The 16981-nt window shown below is 44.8% G+C and overlaps 1 protein-coding gene across 2 annotated transcripts in view; it reads right to left on the reverse strand.

Annotated features, from left to right (window-relative positions):
- Nucleotides 1–733: 733 nt before the first annotated feature.
- The window catches only part of LOC116986713 (chemokine-like protein TAFA-2), a 111952-nt gene continuing 95704 nt past the window's right edge, over nt 734–16981 (reverse strand). For both annotated transcript variants that reach the window (XM_033042309.1, XM_033042308.1), the window contains 3 exons: nt 11173–11325; nt 8156–8280; nt 734–1696 (listed from right to left, as the gene is read on the reverse strand). In XM_033042309.1, the coding sequence (XP_032898200.1) occupies nt 1643–1696; nt 8156–8280; nt 11173–11325 (332 nt within the window). In that variant the 3' untranslated portion in view covers nt 734–1642. The remainder of the gene's footprint in view (nt 1697–8155; nt 8281–11172; nt 11326–16981) is intronic.

A 16981-nucleotide genomic window follows, 5' to 3' on the forward strand; every position in this document is an offset into this window, starting at 1 on the left:
ATGAAACTTCTCTTTATACGAGGGATGGGATGTTGGATGGGAAGACAATATAGGGGGAGGCAGAAGGTGACCATGCTGTAGAGACCAATTGCCAGTTGACGAGGATCTAATGTAGGTTTAGGTAATGGTGGTGAGAGGCTGAATAGGAGGAGATGAAAGATAGAGTGTGGGGAAGCATCATTCTTACGAGAGCTGGAAAGCAGCCCATGTCATCTGGTTAGACAATGGCTGAGAGACAGTGGGAGAGGGTGGAATAGTCAACACTGTCAAAGACTGAGGATACTTTGTGATGTATGAACATGCACCAAGGGCTCACAGTCACTGGGAATAGTATCTGTCACTTTAATAGGAGCCACTCCAGTACAAAAGGGAGTTTAAGAATAAGGGGTAAGCCATTTAGAACGGAGACGGGGAAACACTTTTTCTCACAGAGAGTGATGAGTCTGTGGAATTCTCTGCCTCAGAGGGCGGTGGAGGCCGGTTCTCTGGATGCTTTCAAGAGAGAGCTAGATAGGGTTCTTAAAAATAGCAGAGTCAAGGGATATGGGGAGAAGGCAGGAACGGGGTACTGATTGAGGATGATCAGCCATGATCACATTGAATGGCGGTGCTGGCTCGAAGGGCCAAATGGCCAACTCCTGCACCCATTGTCTATTGTTTATTGTCCATTGATCCAATGCTGGACAACCCAGTCACTGTGTTAGATCATTTACAAATATTAATGGCAATGAAATTCAAAACATAAGCCATGATCTTTATCAGACATTAACATGTATTAACTCTGAATTTGTACAGTTATATACAGTTTAACTGGGGTCTACAATCATCACAAGATCAGATTAATTTTCACTACTCAGTCTCAAGAAGTCATCAGCAGACCTGTGATAAAAATGAGGACCAGGCCTTCAATGTCAGTAAGTAATTGAGCGATCGGAGGCAAGGAATCATCCCAACAGAACCACTGCTTCCAGAAGCTTTGCTGCAGTGTAACCAGGCCCACTGAAGCATGTGGTGGATTGGATCCAGTCAGGTATAGAAGCAGGCTTCCGCTGCCTTGAAACTTGTTCCACAATTATCACTGTGGACTCAACTCCAACTCACTGTTACCTCCATTAAGTATTAGCATGAGTCTCTAGTGGATGTAGGAGATGCTGCAGACCAGGCAAAGGTTGTACTGTTGTAAACGCCGGCTTCTCCACATAGGTGACTGGTTGAAGCAGCTTAAAACCAAAGGGCTGTTTCATCGACTGGAATTGAATGGAGAGGGGCCATAAAAACCCTGGAACATTCATTGGATTGTGAAGATCAACATGATTTTCCTTCCCCTTTGAAGGTTGTTTGATGACAGGGTTTTTGGTCACAGCTTTGTTCATACTGAGTTATATCTGGTCTGGGGAAAGAGATAACGGAGAATAGTCTCTCTGCAACACACAAGGGGCAGGAGCGAGCTGTCCCTCTTTCCTCAGGCTGCAGCAGGCTGGGCTTTCAGGGTGACCCATGTCCATCCCCTAGAGGGTACTTGATGTTGAGGATACTTCGTGGACACCCTGTTCTTTGTCTTGTCCAGCAGCACATTGTTCACCCTTCAATAGAGGCTCTCCGATGCTTCCTGTCCTCCTGTGCAGTGTCCCGACTGCACTCGTTATATCTGACGTTCCTTTGGGAGACGCAGCGATTCCCACTCGGACAAAAGCAGCTGCTTGGGAACAAACTAGAAGTCAGGTTAACCGGTCCATTCTGTGCCCCCCCTCCCCACAGATGAACGGTGGAACACTTTTCAGCCTTTTACAATTAAAACGCTGCCTCCCGTTTTCCCAAAGGACTATCGAGTAACCTGGAATACAATAAGAGTGAATAGGTCAACACCAGCTTCTAGTTGAAGAAAGCTGATGGCCCATGGATTCCAGCTCGCAAATGCTGGCCCACAAGCCTCTGAAAACCTGTATCATCACCATTGCGATTCATCCAGCTCTTTGTCATTTTGGAACTTCTTCCATTCTAATGTAGTGCATTGGCCCTTCACAATATGGCCTCCTCTACATTGAGAAACCAAATGGAGATTGAGGTATCGGTTTGCCCAGTTCCTGCATTCAGTTCCCTGGAGCCTTCAGTTGCATGCTATTTTAACTCCTCATCCCACCCCCAACCCCATTATCTTTGGGCCCTGCACCGTTACCAATCAAGCTGAAGGAACAACACATCCTTTATCTGGCCACATTGAGACTAGCTTGGATAGACATCTTGGTCGGTATGGACAAGTTGGGCCGAAGGGCCTGTTCCTCTGTTGTATTGCTGCCTGCAGGACATCAGTATTGGTGTCAACAACCTTCGTATCAGCACTGGGCATTTATGTCTGCCATCCTTTTTTCCCTCCTGCTGGCCATGTCCCAGTGGACCAGACTACCCAGCATCACCGAGTCTTAGGGCACCACAAGGGCGCAAGCTGGTAGAGCTGCTGCCTCACAGCGCCAGAGACCTTGGTTCAATCCTGACCTTGGGCGCTGCCTGTGTGGAGTTTGCTCATTCTCCATTCTGTGACGGCGTGGGTTTCATCTGGGTGCACTGGCTTCCTCCCACACCTCAAAGACATGTGGGTTTGTAGGTTAATTGGCCTCTAAAAAAGTTGCTTCCAATATGTAGGGAGTGGATAACATAAAGCTTGTATGAATGGGTGATCAATGGCCTATGTTATATTTCCAAATTAGCAAAACATTAGACAGTCGTATAAGAGTTTAACAGCCTCTTAATGACCACATTATTTCAATCTATCAGAGACATCCGCTGGGTTTCACTCATCGTGTTCCCCACCTCCTCTACTATCTGCACTAATTTGTTTTCTCTTTCAGTTCTGACAAGGTTCTTTGACCCTAAACATTAACCGTTTATCTTTTCACAGACGTTGTCTGACCTGCTGAGTTTCCTAACATTTTCTGTCCTTATTAACAGCAGAATAGCCTCCTCCTGTGCACAACAAATCCATGATTCCCAAAGGGCAAGACCAGCAAGTCTGCAATAAAAGATTTGGATCTGGGGTGGAAATGTCAAACCAACTGTGATCTGATTAAATACCATTAGCAGCCACTCAGCACACTATCATGTTACACCATGGAGCTGGAAGATTGAAAAGCTTGCCCTTCACATTGTCCTTCAATGTATCCTTCACTGTGCTTGGCCCGACACCAATAGATTTCTGGTAGACAAAAGTGCTGGAGAAACTCAGTGGGTGCAGCAACTCTATGGAGCGAAGGAAATAGGCAACGTTTCGGGCCGAGAATGTACAAACTCAATGCAGACAGAAACTATACTGCTCCGCCACTGTGCTGCCCACAAATCTATGTCTCCAGATCAATGGTCCATGCCAATGCATTTCAATCCAGTAAATGAAGCACTATTCTACAAAACCTCTATGGAACTACAACCTCTAGAGTTGCCCACATAGCTAACTGACATCCAATTACAACAATTAAAAAATGACATGTGTAGGAAGGAACTGCAAGTGCTGGTTTGCATCGAAGTGCTGGTTTGCATTTTCTGTGTGCTTAAGCAAAGCAAGAATTTCATTGTCCTATACAGGGACACATGACAATAAACTCACTTGAACTTGAACTCATTTGAACTTGAACTTGAGATAGAACACAAAACGCTGGGCAGCATCTCTGGAGAGAAGGAATGGGTGGCGTTTCAAGCCGAGACCCTTCTTCAGACAGCTTTGCCATAGAAACAGAAAGTTTGGCTCACTGAGTCCGCACCAACAATCAAGCACCTATTTTGGTGTGTCCCCCCAGGATGTTCGCCCATCACCCCAACACAGAAGGGGAAGAGTTGTACAGTTTGATAGCCACAGGAAAGAAGGATCTCCTGTGGTGAGTTTGTACTGTATCTTGGTGGAACCAGTCTACATTAATAAACTCAAAACAAGCTTCACCATATTTTCAAGGACATTATTGCACTCAGAACTGATGATGACCTGGACTCGTCCACACCTAGCCATTTTCTTGTTGGTTGGCAAAGTGGCATTCAGGGAAGGGTGTGGTGAAATTCGAGAACGTGTCGGATTAATGTCGGATTAGTCTAAAATGGGTGCAGGAAATGTCTTAGCATGGCGAGATGGCACAATGGGCTAAGTGTTCGGCTGGCAACCGGAAGGTAGCCGGTTCGAATCCCGCTTGGAGTGCATACTGTCGTTGTGTCCTTGGGCAAGACACTTCACCCACCTTTGCCTGTGTGTGAATGTGTGTGAATGTGTGTGAGTGATTGGTGGTGGTCGGAGGGGCCGTAGGCGCAGATTGGCAGCCACGCTTCCGTCAGTCTGCCCCAGGGCAGCTGTGGCTACAGAGTAGCTTACCACCACCGAGTGTGACTGAGGAGTGAATGAATAATGCGATGTAAAGCGCCTTGAGTATTAGAAAGGCGCTATATAAATCCCATCCATTAGCAGGATTAAAGGTGGATGAGTTGTACTGCACAAAATTTGGCCCTTTGTTCCTATCACATCCATGATGACCTTTTGTCCACCCACACAAATCCCATGTGCCAGCACTCCATATCCTTCAATGCCTAGTCTAAGTGGCTGTCTATATGTCTATTAAATGTCTCTCACGCTGCCTCAGCAAGGCCAGCAACATAATCAATGACGAGTCGCACCCTTGGCCACTGCATCATCTCCCCTCTCCCATCGAGCGAAAGGTATAGAAGTGTGAAAATGCACACACCCAGATTCAGGGTTAGTTTCATCCCAGCTGTTACCAGGCAACTGAACCATCCTACCACAACTAGAGAGCAGCCCTGAACTACTATCTACCTAATTGGAGACCCTCGGACTATCTTTGATCGGAGTTTACTGTCATTATCTTGGTCTAAACATTATTCACGTTAATCCCTCTATCATGTATCTGCACACTGTGGGTGGCTCAATACTAATCATATATTGTCTTTCTGCTGACTGGTTAGCACGCAACAAAGGCTTATTACTGTATGGATTGATTCTTAGCTTACTATCTGTGCCTCTCATAATTTTATATATCTTGGGTTACCCTGCAGCTTCCTTCACTCCAGCCTATTCAATCTCTCGCTGTTACTAAACTACTCCAAACCAAGCACCATCCCAGTGAATGTCCTTTGGACTCTTTCCAGTGTAATCACATCCTTCCAACAGTGTGGCACCCAGCACTGCACACAACACTTTGTGCCGTCTCACCAATGCATTACATCAACTGTGACTTTCCAAATCAGCTCACAAACAAAAGCTACTTTTAAATCCAATCATTGTGGTTCAGCTGGTGGGCTGTACAAAGTGCATGGCCACCCTTGCAGTTGTCACTCAACCCGCTGTTGCTAATGTGGGTTGCGAGAGGTTTGGTATCTGGGAGAATTCCTATCAAATAACACCATGCCATTTTTTTTACATGTTGAACGTCTCAAACAATTATTGTAACAACTAGAGGAACAGCACCTCATATTCCATTTGGGTAGCTTATACGCCAACTATGTGAACAGCCTGAAGAAGGATCTCGACCCGAAACATTACCCATTCCTTCTATCCAGAGATGCTGCCTGTCCCGCTGAGTTACCCCACCATATCGTGTCAATCTTTGATATGAACATTAAATTCTCCAATTTTAAGTAACACCCCTCCTTCCCCTTCTGAATTTGTAGTCGACAGGGCAGTACTCTGCATATCGCCAGCTTGGATGTGTTGTACATACTAACATGCTGTTAGTGCCCCCTTAAAACTGTCTAGGGAAGGTGATTTGACTATTTTGGTGTCTAGTTTATTTCATTCCCTTAAGGTTCTTACAAAGAATGAGTTCTTATAAATACCTGTCCTGGGATTTCTATTTGCATATCATTTCTGTTTCTTGTTCTCCTTGCTGTCGAGTTTGTTATGTATCTATCTGCAGTTATGCCCGCAATCCCCTTTTGAATCTTGTACAACATGGCTAGTCTGTTCCTTGCCCTTCTTGTTTCCAGCGTTTCCCACTCCAGGTCGGGCAGCATCTGGGTGACACAGCTACCTCTATTGTAGTTCCCGATGCAAAAGCGTGCTGCTTTCCTCTGTACCCCTTCTAGTTTGTTGATATGACTAGTTTTGTATGGGTCCCAGGCGCATGAAGCGTATTCCAGTAAGGGTCTAACCAATGTTGTATATGCTGTGGTTTTCACTTCCTTTGGGCAGAACCAGAGGTTTCGTCTAAGGAATCCTAGTGTCCGGTTGGCTTTAGTGACCGTGTGGTCCACGTGTTCCCCCCACGAAAGCTTGCTATCAAGATGAACTCCAAGGTATGGTTGTGAACTTGTACGATGAAGTATTTGTCCACGGAAGATGTAGTCTTGAGTAGGTGGTCTCGAGGTGTTCCTTTCTCATTCCTGTACCACCACCCCACCCCCCTCACTTTCCACCCATTTCTCCCATTATCCTGTCCCTTCACCGCCCCCCCTCCCCCCTCCCCACCCCCACCACCTCACTCCTCCCACCCCCTCCCCTCCCTCCACCATTCCCTTCCACCTATATCCCTTCCTCTGGTTTACATGTCATTCCTCTTCTCGCCTAATCCAACAGACATTCACAGTAACTTCTTATCACCTCTAGTCTTTGTCCACCCACCTGCCTAATCAATTCCCCACATCTGCATCCACCCATCACCTGCCAGGCTTTGCCCCATCCCCACCTCTTTACCAGCTTTCCCCCACTTCTACAATCAGTCTGAACAAGGATCCTGACCCGAAACATCTCCCATCATTCCCTCCACAGATGCTGCCTGACCTACTGAGTTACTCCAGCACACTGTGCTTTGCTCAAGGTTCCAGCATCTTCAGTTCCTTGTGTCCCTATTTCTAACAACTCATTTGACATCTGTGACTCTATGACTCAGTTAGCAGAGTGGTCCATCAGGGCTGTACTATGAGTGCCAACCTGAGTTTTGTGTTCTCAACCCTCGACTGTATATTGAAATGTCAGACGCAGAGATATCAATTCATGTGCAGATTCATTCATCCAAACTGCTATGCAGCGAAATGCTGCAACCAAATCGTGCCTTCAGAATATGAGCCTCGCGGTATTTGGTGCATCGGCTGGGAATTTCCCTGGAGCTGTTCCTTCCCCATCATCATAACTTTAAAAGGGCTTAGGCAGGATTGATGAATGTCCCTCCTTTGGCCAAGACATATTATTAAACTCAAGGAAGACCAGTTTCCCATTGCATGTCCTACACCATAACTCATACCATGGAGAAATTTGAAATCATCCCATGAAAGTGGCTAAAGCTGCCTTTGGCCATTGAACATAAAAGCATGGAGCTTTACACCAATTAGAAGAATCATCTAAGGATTAAGATGAAAAGTAAAATAGGCATTGGGTCCTTTAATAAAATTTCACTTGTTTAAGAAGGAACTGCAGATGCTGGAAAAATCAACGGTAGACAAAAATGCTGGAGAAACTCAGCGGGTGAGGCAGCATCTATGGCGCGAAGGAATAGGTGATGTTTCGGGTCGAGACCCTTCTTCAGTCTGAAGAAGGGTCTCGACCCGAAACATCACCTATTCCTTCGCTACATAGATGCTGCCTCACCTGCTGAGTTTCTCCAGCACTTTTGTCTACCTTGTAATATTTCACTTAATCTGCAATGGAACTATTTTACTGGACATGCTCAAAGATAAGAACCTTTTCCATGATTCAGGAATCGGGGATTGAATTTTTATTGTAATTCACATCAGAATCAGAACACTTCTCTTGGGATTTCACGGCCCAAAAATGGTAACACCTAAATGTATGGAAGCACGTCCCATCTCGATCAGACCCGAGTATCAATTCCAAGCCAAGAACTGTGAAACTGATTCCCAGATTGAGAGGCTAGACCCCAAATGCTTAATGGAAGAGATTAAATTTAAAAGAATATATCAGAGTGGCTGAGGAGTTTACCATTAAAATTCCAGGTCAGAGCCAAGGGAGCTAAAAGTGGCAAAAGCAGAAGGATTAAAATCAGGAATGCACTTAAGGCCAATGGTAGAGGGTTGCAGAGATCTTGTAGGTTTACCCGGCTGCAGGAGTAACAAAGGGTGAGGTGACAGATGGTGTTTGAATATTAGGATGGAGTTTCCACAATGAGAGGAGAGAACAGAGGACTTGATGTCTACACACACTCAGGGAATCACTAACCTTCGTGGTTTTGACTTTGTTTCCAGTGCTACAGCTCCACCCACTCAGATCTGGTAGAACTCTGCACTCCTCCCCCTCCAGGCATGGTTCCATGTGACACCACCACTTCTGGATAACGATTAAGGCTGCAATGAAAGAGAAAGCACCACTGTGAGAGTGGAACCCAACGTCACCTCTAACCTATCCACCCATGGCCCCAAGGCAAGGCCAAAAATCCTATAGTGGAGCTTGATAGATCACTCGACGAAAAGGACGTAGTACGGTCATGGGCAGATTCATGGGTAATTTTCGGCCCCATTTCCGTAACCGGCTTCCGTCTCTGCACCAAAGATCCCATAGCGGAGCAAAGATACTAGTGCGGAGACGGAAGCCGGTTACAGAAACATCCTCGTAAAAATAAAAGTTATTTGGTAAAAATCTTCTCCTCATTTTCAGAATTTTAATTTATTAACACAAACTGTTCCACTGAAACGTTGATTACACTGCGAGTCGGGTCGGGTCGGGTCGGGTTTGGTTACGGAAATGGATGAAAAAAGGTCCACGTTCAGTTCCGTTGCGTACTACACGTCAGCCCATTGCATTTAGAAGGAGTGGTCTATCTTGCTCCGCTAGGCTAGGCTATGGAAACTGATATAGTTTGAGCACTCCTCAGAACTACCTGGGAGCATCAACCTGGATTACAGCTTGAGTCCATGGTGGAGGAAGTGAATCCTCCAAAGGTTTGTAATCTTTGTAATTTATATCAATGATTTGGATGAGAATGTACAACACAGGATTAGTAAATATGCAGATGACACTAAAATTGGTGGAATTGTGGATAGTGAAGATGGTTATCAAAGATAACAGCAGGATCTTGATCAGTTGGGCAAGTGGGCAGAAGAATGGTTAATGGAGTATCGCAGATCAAGTCAACTCTATTTGTCACATACACATACAAGATGTGCAGTGAAATGAAAGTGACAATGCCAGCGGATTGTGCAAAAACTACAGAACAGAATCATTATTTACATGTTAGAAAAAAACAAACATTTTATAAAGACACAACACAACAGTAAATGAGTCCCTGGTGAGATAAGAGTTTACAGTCCTAATGGCCTGTGGGAAGAAACTCTGTCTCATCCTCTCTGTTTTCACAGCATGACAACGGAGAAAACAGAGAGGTTTCTTCCCATGTATGCGCGGTATTGCATTTTGAGAAGTCTAACCAGGACAGATTCTTCACAGTAAATGGAAAGGATATGGGGAATGTTGTGGAGTAGAGCTGTCCCGGAGTGCAGGTACATAGTTTCTTGAAAGTGGCGTCACGGGTAGATAAGGTGGTCAAGAAGGCTTTTGGCACATTGACCTTCATCAGTCAGAATATTAAGTGTAGAAGTTGGGATGTTATGTTACAGCTACACAAGATGCTGATGAGGCCACAGTTGGAGTATTGTGTTCAGTTTTGGTTACACCCTGTTATCGGAAAGACATGGTTAAGCTAGAAAGGGTGCAGTGAAAATTTACAAGGATGTTGCCAGGACTGGGAGGCCTGAGCTAAAGGGTGAGGTTAGGCAGACTAGGTCTTGATTCCTTGAAGCGCAGGAGGATGAGGGTGATATTAAAGAGGTGCATAAGATCTTGAGGGAAATAGATAAGGTGGATGCACAGAATATTTTACCCAGTGTATGGGAATGAAGTACCAGAGTACATAGGTTTAAGATGAAAGGGGAAAGATTTAATAGGAATCTGAGGGGCAACATTTTCACACAGTGGGTATATGGAATGAGCTGCCTGCCAGAGGAAACAGTTGAGACAGAATACATGGATGGGAAAAGTTTATGGCCGACCGTGGGTAGGTGGACTGGTGTAGATTCGGCACCTTCGTTGACATGGGCAAACTGGGCCGAAGGATCTGTTTCCATGCTGTATGAATCTATGACTCTATGACTCAATGTAACCAACTATACCACAGCTGACAAAGTGATCTGACATGATCAACTCGTGCATAACAAGTTAACCTCCTAAATGTGTGATCAAAGTCCATTCGATCGGAAATCTAATGGAGAGGTGTTATGCAATCCTGCCCTGTATCCATTAGATATTTCCATAGATTAGGGTTTGCACCCAAACTGGTTCCAGACTTCCTGTACGCTAATATGAAGAGACAGTGGTACCTATCTGTTTGGGAAAAAATACTCGAGTGATGCATTAGCTACAAAGTGGAATGGAAAATCTGCAATTCTTTCCAATCAGATCCTTGCACCCCAGGGTTCCAGAAACATGGCAGCTGAAATGAGGCGATGCAGGCTGAGGTCATAAAGTACGAGGTTTCACAGAATTAACTTGTGGCCAAAAAGAACAGCATTTCCCCCAAGCCTAATTAGGCAACTCAATAAATCTTTCACCAGAGTTTGCAAGCTGCTAACTCATCCCACATAACATTCTGAGTGTCCCCTCTATACCGATTTTAGTTTAGTTTAGGTTAGAGATACAGCTCAGAAACGAGCCCTTTGGCCCACCGAATCCGCTCAATCCAGCGATCCCCTAAGGACAATTTACAATTACACCAAGCCAATTAACCCACGAACCTGTAATTAACCTTAACTATCTCATTCCCATCCGAGATCACAGCGAATTGACGATGGATTCCATAAGATAGGGTACTGTTCGATTCACCTTCACCACATTGAGGACATTGGACTTTGTCCCAGGAACTGATGCGCTACAATGCTTTACAATACTGAGGACTATATGCTGCATTTTGTGTCTCCCCTGTTGAACTATCTGTTGTACTTGAGTTAAAACAGATTGTATCTATGTATGGTCTATTACCGTCTGTGCCATACACCACCAACATGGATAGGACAACTTTGGAGGGATATGGACCAAATGCAAGCAGGTGGGACTTGTGTAGCTGGGACATGTTGGCCAGTGTGGGCAGGTCGGGCTGAAGTGCCTGTTTCCACAATGTATCACTCTAGGAATCTACGACTCTATAACTCCAAGGCATCTCTTTCAACATGAGAGGAAGGTCATACCGTCAACACAGGATGGAGCTGCCCGTGTTGTCCCTGCTACCTGGCCAGGAAGGCAGGAGCACTTTACCGTCTGGGAACGTTCCTCGATCTTGTTCTTGTTGCAACATCGATGAGCAGCAATCACCTCGCACGTTCCAGCTTTAACATGAACCACTGCACAACAGAAAAGGCAAAGTGAAGAGTAAATCTTCCAGCACTTACGTGAAATCCGAACATTAGTTCTAGTTTTAGTTATAGAGATACAGTGTGGAAACAGGCCTTTCCGTGTCCGAGTCCGTGCCGAGCAGCGGTCCCTGCACACTAACACTATACTACAGGCATTCAAGTCAATTTACAATTTTACCAAGCCAATTAACCTACAAACCTGTACATCTTTGGAGTGTGGGCAGAAACCCAAGTACCCAGAGAAACCCACGTGGTCACGGGGAGAAATTACAAACTCTGCACAGACAGCACCAATGGTCAGGATAAAACCCGGGTCTCTGGCGCTGTAAGGCAGCAACTATACTGCCGCGTCACTGTTTCACCCCGAAGAGTGCACTCTTCACACAACAGAATCCAAAATAGAGGTCAGAAATCCCACACTATTTGTCTCAGCGCGGTTGTGAGGGCATTTCCAACATGTGAGATATTAGGTTGCAGGTTCCAGAGCTTGACCAGAGATCTGAGGTCATAAACTGGACGATCACTCCAGTATAGTTCTCATCGTTGAGTCATCGTTTAGATTAAATACTTAAATCCAAGATCTACTCTCAGATCAATACTAAAGATTTAGTCATTTACAGCATGGAAACAGGCCCTTTGGCCCAGCAGGAAACCCATTACAAATAAATTGGCATATTGACCGAGTCACATTTGCCTGCATTTGGCCCATAGCCTTCAAAACCTACCTATCCATACATCTGTACAAATGTCTTTTAAAAGTCATAATTTTATCTGCTTCTACTTCCTCTGCAAACTCATGCCAGTTACAGACTACCTCTCTGAGTTAAAGAGTTTCCCCTGAGGTCCCTCTTTAATATCTCTCCTCTCAAGTTAAGCCTTCGCCCTCCGATTTTAGAATCCTCTACCCTAGGAACTTCAACATTTTGTGTCTATCTCCTTGTCGCTCCATGGTTCTTGATACTACCCACAATACATGGATTGAACCAGTGACAGATGCATTCACACGCATTACATATTGGCGACATTGATATCAGAATCAGATTTTATTCGCCAAGTATGTTTTGCAACATATGAGGAATTTCATAGGTCAGTCATACAATTAAAAGCAACAGACTCACAAACACATTTTAACATGAACATCCACCACAGTGACTCCTACACATTCCTCACTGTGATGGAAGGCGAAATAAAGTTCAAGTCCTTCCTTTTGTTCTTCCTCGGTCGGGGGCCTCAAGCCCTTCGTTGATGGGACAGTCTTGACTCCCGTAGCCAGCAGGGTTAGGGCCCTCCGCGTCGAGGCATTCAGTTCCCGCATCGGGGGGTGGTCAGCTCCCCCGCGCCTGGCGATCGAACCTCGCGTTGGGGCTGGTCGAACTTTCTGCGGCGTTGGAGCTCCCGACTAGCCTCTCCCGAGACTGCGAGCTCTTGATGGTAAGTCCGCAGGCCACGGTGGGAGCGATCCCAGGCAAGGGATCTGCTCCGATGTTAAGTCGGTGGCGCTCACGACAGTCCGAGGAGGCCTCCAGCTCCAGCGACGGTAGGCCGCAGAGCGCAGAGAATGTGATCCTGAGAATTGATCACATCTCCGGGAAGGTAGGAACTTGAAAAAAAGTTTCCCCCGATCCCCTCCCTCCTCCCCCCACATAAAACAAACCGAAGTACATTAAAACAAACTTTTAATAAACGCTAAAAATAACAAAAAGATGAAAAATCGAACAGACTGCCGGCAGGGCTGCCATCTCCCCGGCGCCCCTGGTGGTCGGGATGGTAACCAACATACCGAGCTTGAAGCTAGAGGTAAAAAGAAGCTGACTTACACTTGAGCTGTCAGTACTGGTGACCACAAATGCCATTTGAAACATTAATGGGCCTGTCCCACTTACACAACTTTTTCGGCGACTTCCGGCACCTGTCATAGGTCGTTGCAGGTCACCGAAAATTTTCAACAAGTTGAAAATCCAGCGGCGACCAGAACAAGGTACGACTCTTTGGGCGACTACTCACAGGCTTCACCCCGTGTCATGTCACCAGGGTATCGCCTGTACGGTCGTGAATAGTCTCCTCAGTCGCCCAAAGAGTCGAAGCATCTTTCTGGTTGCCGCTGGATTTTAAACATGTTGAAGATTTTCGGTGACCTACAACGACCTATGACGGGTGCTGGCAGTCGCCGAAAAAGTTGCGTAAGTGGGACAGGCTCATTACAGTGTTATCATAGTAGAGGATAACTGTGAGTACTGACAAGTACAGGCACAGGAAAGAATATTGGGCAAACTCTGCACTAGGAAGGATAAACTGCATGGCATGAGAGTGCCTCGGGCAGTGACTGGCACAGCTGGTATGGAGAAATGTGGGGCAGATGCAGTATGGCCAGGGCAGTGTCTATGCATGTGTAAGTGTGCGTGGGTGACCTGACAGGTCCAGTGCGAATTACATTGTTAATGGTGTCGTGGTTGGTCGAATGAGTCAAAGGCAGACACTAAACTAAACACACTTTAGATAGGCATGAAGCCAACTACACTGATATGTCAACATTTGCTGTAGCAGGAATGGCTTCAGGAGAAGAAGATAAAATGGTTGTTCAGATACAAACTGGTCGTAAAGGAAGCCACAGTGTGTGCAACTGCCATGTGAACCTTCAGTTCATACATAGATCACATGAAAATGCAAATTATGCAGTGGAAATTGATGCTGGTGATGAGAATGTGGCAGCACGAATACGATAGAGAAACAGTTATTCTTCCAACTTCAATGTGATTAGAAGTGTACACTATTTCTTTGCTGTGGAAAGCACATGATATTTAATTTAATAAAGTGCTATTGAACTGAATTGAATTGAATACATTTTAATAGCCACGTATGTATACATACAAGGAATTTGCCTTGGTGCTTTGCTCGCAAGTAACAACACGATATACAGTAGACAATTAAAGATAAAATAATATAATTTAAACATGTGAAGAACCAAATAAAATACCAGAGTACAGACATTTGGCTGTTGAGTAGAGCTACTGCTCGTGGAAAAAACGTTGTTTTTATGTCTGGCTGTGGCGGCTTTGACAGTCCGGAGTCGCCTTCCAGAGGGAAGTGATTCAAAGAGTTTGTGGCCAGGGTGAGAGGGGTCAGTGTTGATCTTACCCGCACTCTTCCTGGCCCTTGCAGTGTACAGTTATAATAATCCCATACTATATCTTCAGCATTTATGGAAACAATAGCTTTGGAACTAGGAATAATAAGTCTGATATGACTGTTGTGTAGGAAGGAACTGCAGACGCTGGTTTAAGCCGAAGATAGATACAAAAGGCTGGAGTAACTCAGCGGGTCAGACAGCATCTCTGGAGAAAGGGAATAGGTGACGTTTCAGGTCGAGACCCTTCTTCAGACTCCGGACTGGTGTTGACTGTTATTGGGCACATTACCCCACTAAAACCATATAACCATATAACAAAGATCTGACATTCCTGACTATGCTCTGTGACAGGTAAACCAAGTGTAGTTTGATCAATTAATGAAATAAATCAGTTATTAAACATGCATTAATAAACCAGTTGTTAAACATTAATCTCACATTTGATGCTGTTGGCAACTGTGGCTTAGAAAAGTGAAATAATGTTGTCCAACGCAGGATACAAGATTACTCTCATTGGGGAAGTGGAGTTCCAAATGAAAACCTGAAGCAGGTGGGTAAGACTGACACAAATTGCTTTATAGATTCATGGGAGCAATCTTTCACAAGTGTTCTGGTTTAAAATGGCAACATTGTTTAATTCTCAGAAGGAAAGTCCACCTTTCCCCAGCAGGCAAGTCTAAAGCCAGGCTCGTTAATCAAAGCAATTTCCATAGTGTAATTTCTTCACAGATGGGAAGTTTTCACTCTTTGGTTTTCACAGCAAAAACTCACAGGGAGAAAATCGATGTCGTTTTGAACCTTCTGAGAACAATGGCGAATTGATCTTACTTGATATAGATGGAATCAGCAGCAACAGTGGGAAGCAAATCGCCTAAACAAGACAATGATATGGTGGAATTTCACGCAATTATGGGTAAACACTTTAGCTAAGTACACTCAAGTGGTGTGAAGGTAAAGTACTTAAAACAACACTTTGTCAAACTTTGTCTGTAAATACATTCAGACATAGTACCAAAGGCTGTTGAGTCACAATAGTCAGCAAACAGAATTAACGCTGGGTGTGGCCGTCAGGAGAATTCCTGTGCCAGTGTGCACAGATCACAATCACAATAATATTTCATTAGCCAAGTATATTTTGCAACATACGAGGAATTTCATTTGCCATACAGCCATACCAATAAAAAGCAACAGAACACAATACATTTTAACATAAACATCCACCACAGTGACTCCTCCGCATTCCTCGCTGTGATGGATTTGCATGTTATTACATAGACGCACAATCAAGCAACACTGTTGGGTAAAGATTGTCTTAGGGCAGCACGGTGGCACAGCGGTAGAGTTGCTGCCTTACAGTGCTTACAGCGTCAGAGACCCGGGTTCAATCCCGACTACGGGTGCTAACCGTACGGAGTTTGTACGTTCTCCCCATGACCACGTGGGTTTTCTCTGAGATCTTCGGTTTCCTCCCACACTCCAAAGACGTACAGGTTTGTAGGTTAATTGGCTTTGTGTAAAAGTAAATTGTCCCTAGTGTGTGTAGGATAGTGTTAATACGCTAGGATCGCTGGTCGGTGCGGGCTTGGTGGGCTAAAGGGCCTGTTTCCATGCTGTATCTCTAAACTAAAACTAAACAATTGTAGCTGGACTGGAAAGAGTTGTTTGACTAGAATGGGTAAAAAAAAAATCATATTTAGACCTGTTAGCAAAGTACGCAGAAATATTCCCAGACATCTACATGGGGTTAACCAGTTACTATGCCTATATTTGCACCAAACTAGGGGCAAAACCAATCTAGTGTTAGTCTTGGCTTGTTGACCTGTATTGAAGAAATAAGGGTTAGAGAAATTAGAATAAAGCTTTTTCACACAGAGAGTGGTAAATCTCTGGAACTCTCTGCCACAGAAGGTAGTTGAGGCCAGTTCATTGGCTATATTTAAGAGGGAGTTAGATGTGGCCCTTGTGGCTAAAGGGATCAGGGGGTATGGAGAGAAGGCAAGTACAGGATACTGAGTTGGGTGATCAGCCATAATAATATTGAATGGCGGTGCAGGCTCGACTGGGCCGAATGGCCTACTCCTGCACCTATTTTCTATGTTTCTATGTTTCTATGCTTTAGTGTGGAGAAGCAAGAGTGACTGGCCGACACCAATTGAAGTGGTTCTTGAAAAGGACAACATTTTTAGACTTTCTGATGATTAAAAGGTAGTATTGAACAAAGATGAAAGCAAGGCACACTCATGGCTTCCTTCACAAGATTCAGACAGGAGCTGTCACATCATAGGTTCTGTTGAATGAGGGTCCAAAGTCTTTGACACTGAATACACGTAACTTTTCTTCTGCACACCACTACCTTATGCGAGAAAATCACTGAACATTTTATAAGCAATGGTGAGGAAATGCTATAGATATAACTCTTTTGTCAATGAGAATGTCGAATTGGCATAAATACCACAGAAGAAAATCTTTGAATATTAAAAATATTTCACATGAACAAAATGTAAACCACGTATGTGC

This window comes from Amblyraja radiata, chromosome 24 (assembly GCF_010909765.2).
Source record: "Amblyraja radiata isolate CabotCenter1 chromosome 24, sAmbRad1.1.pri, whole genome shotgun sequence".
Classification (NCBI taxonomy): Eukaryota; Metazoa; Chordata; class Chondrichthyes; order Rajiformes; family Rajidae; genus Amblyraja; species Amblyraja radiata.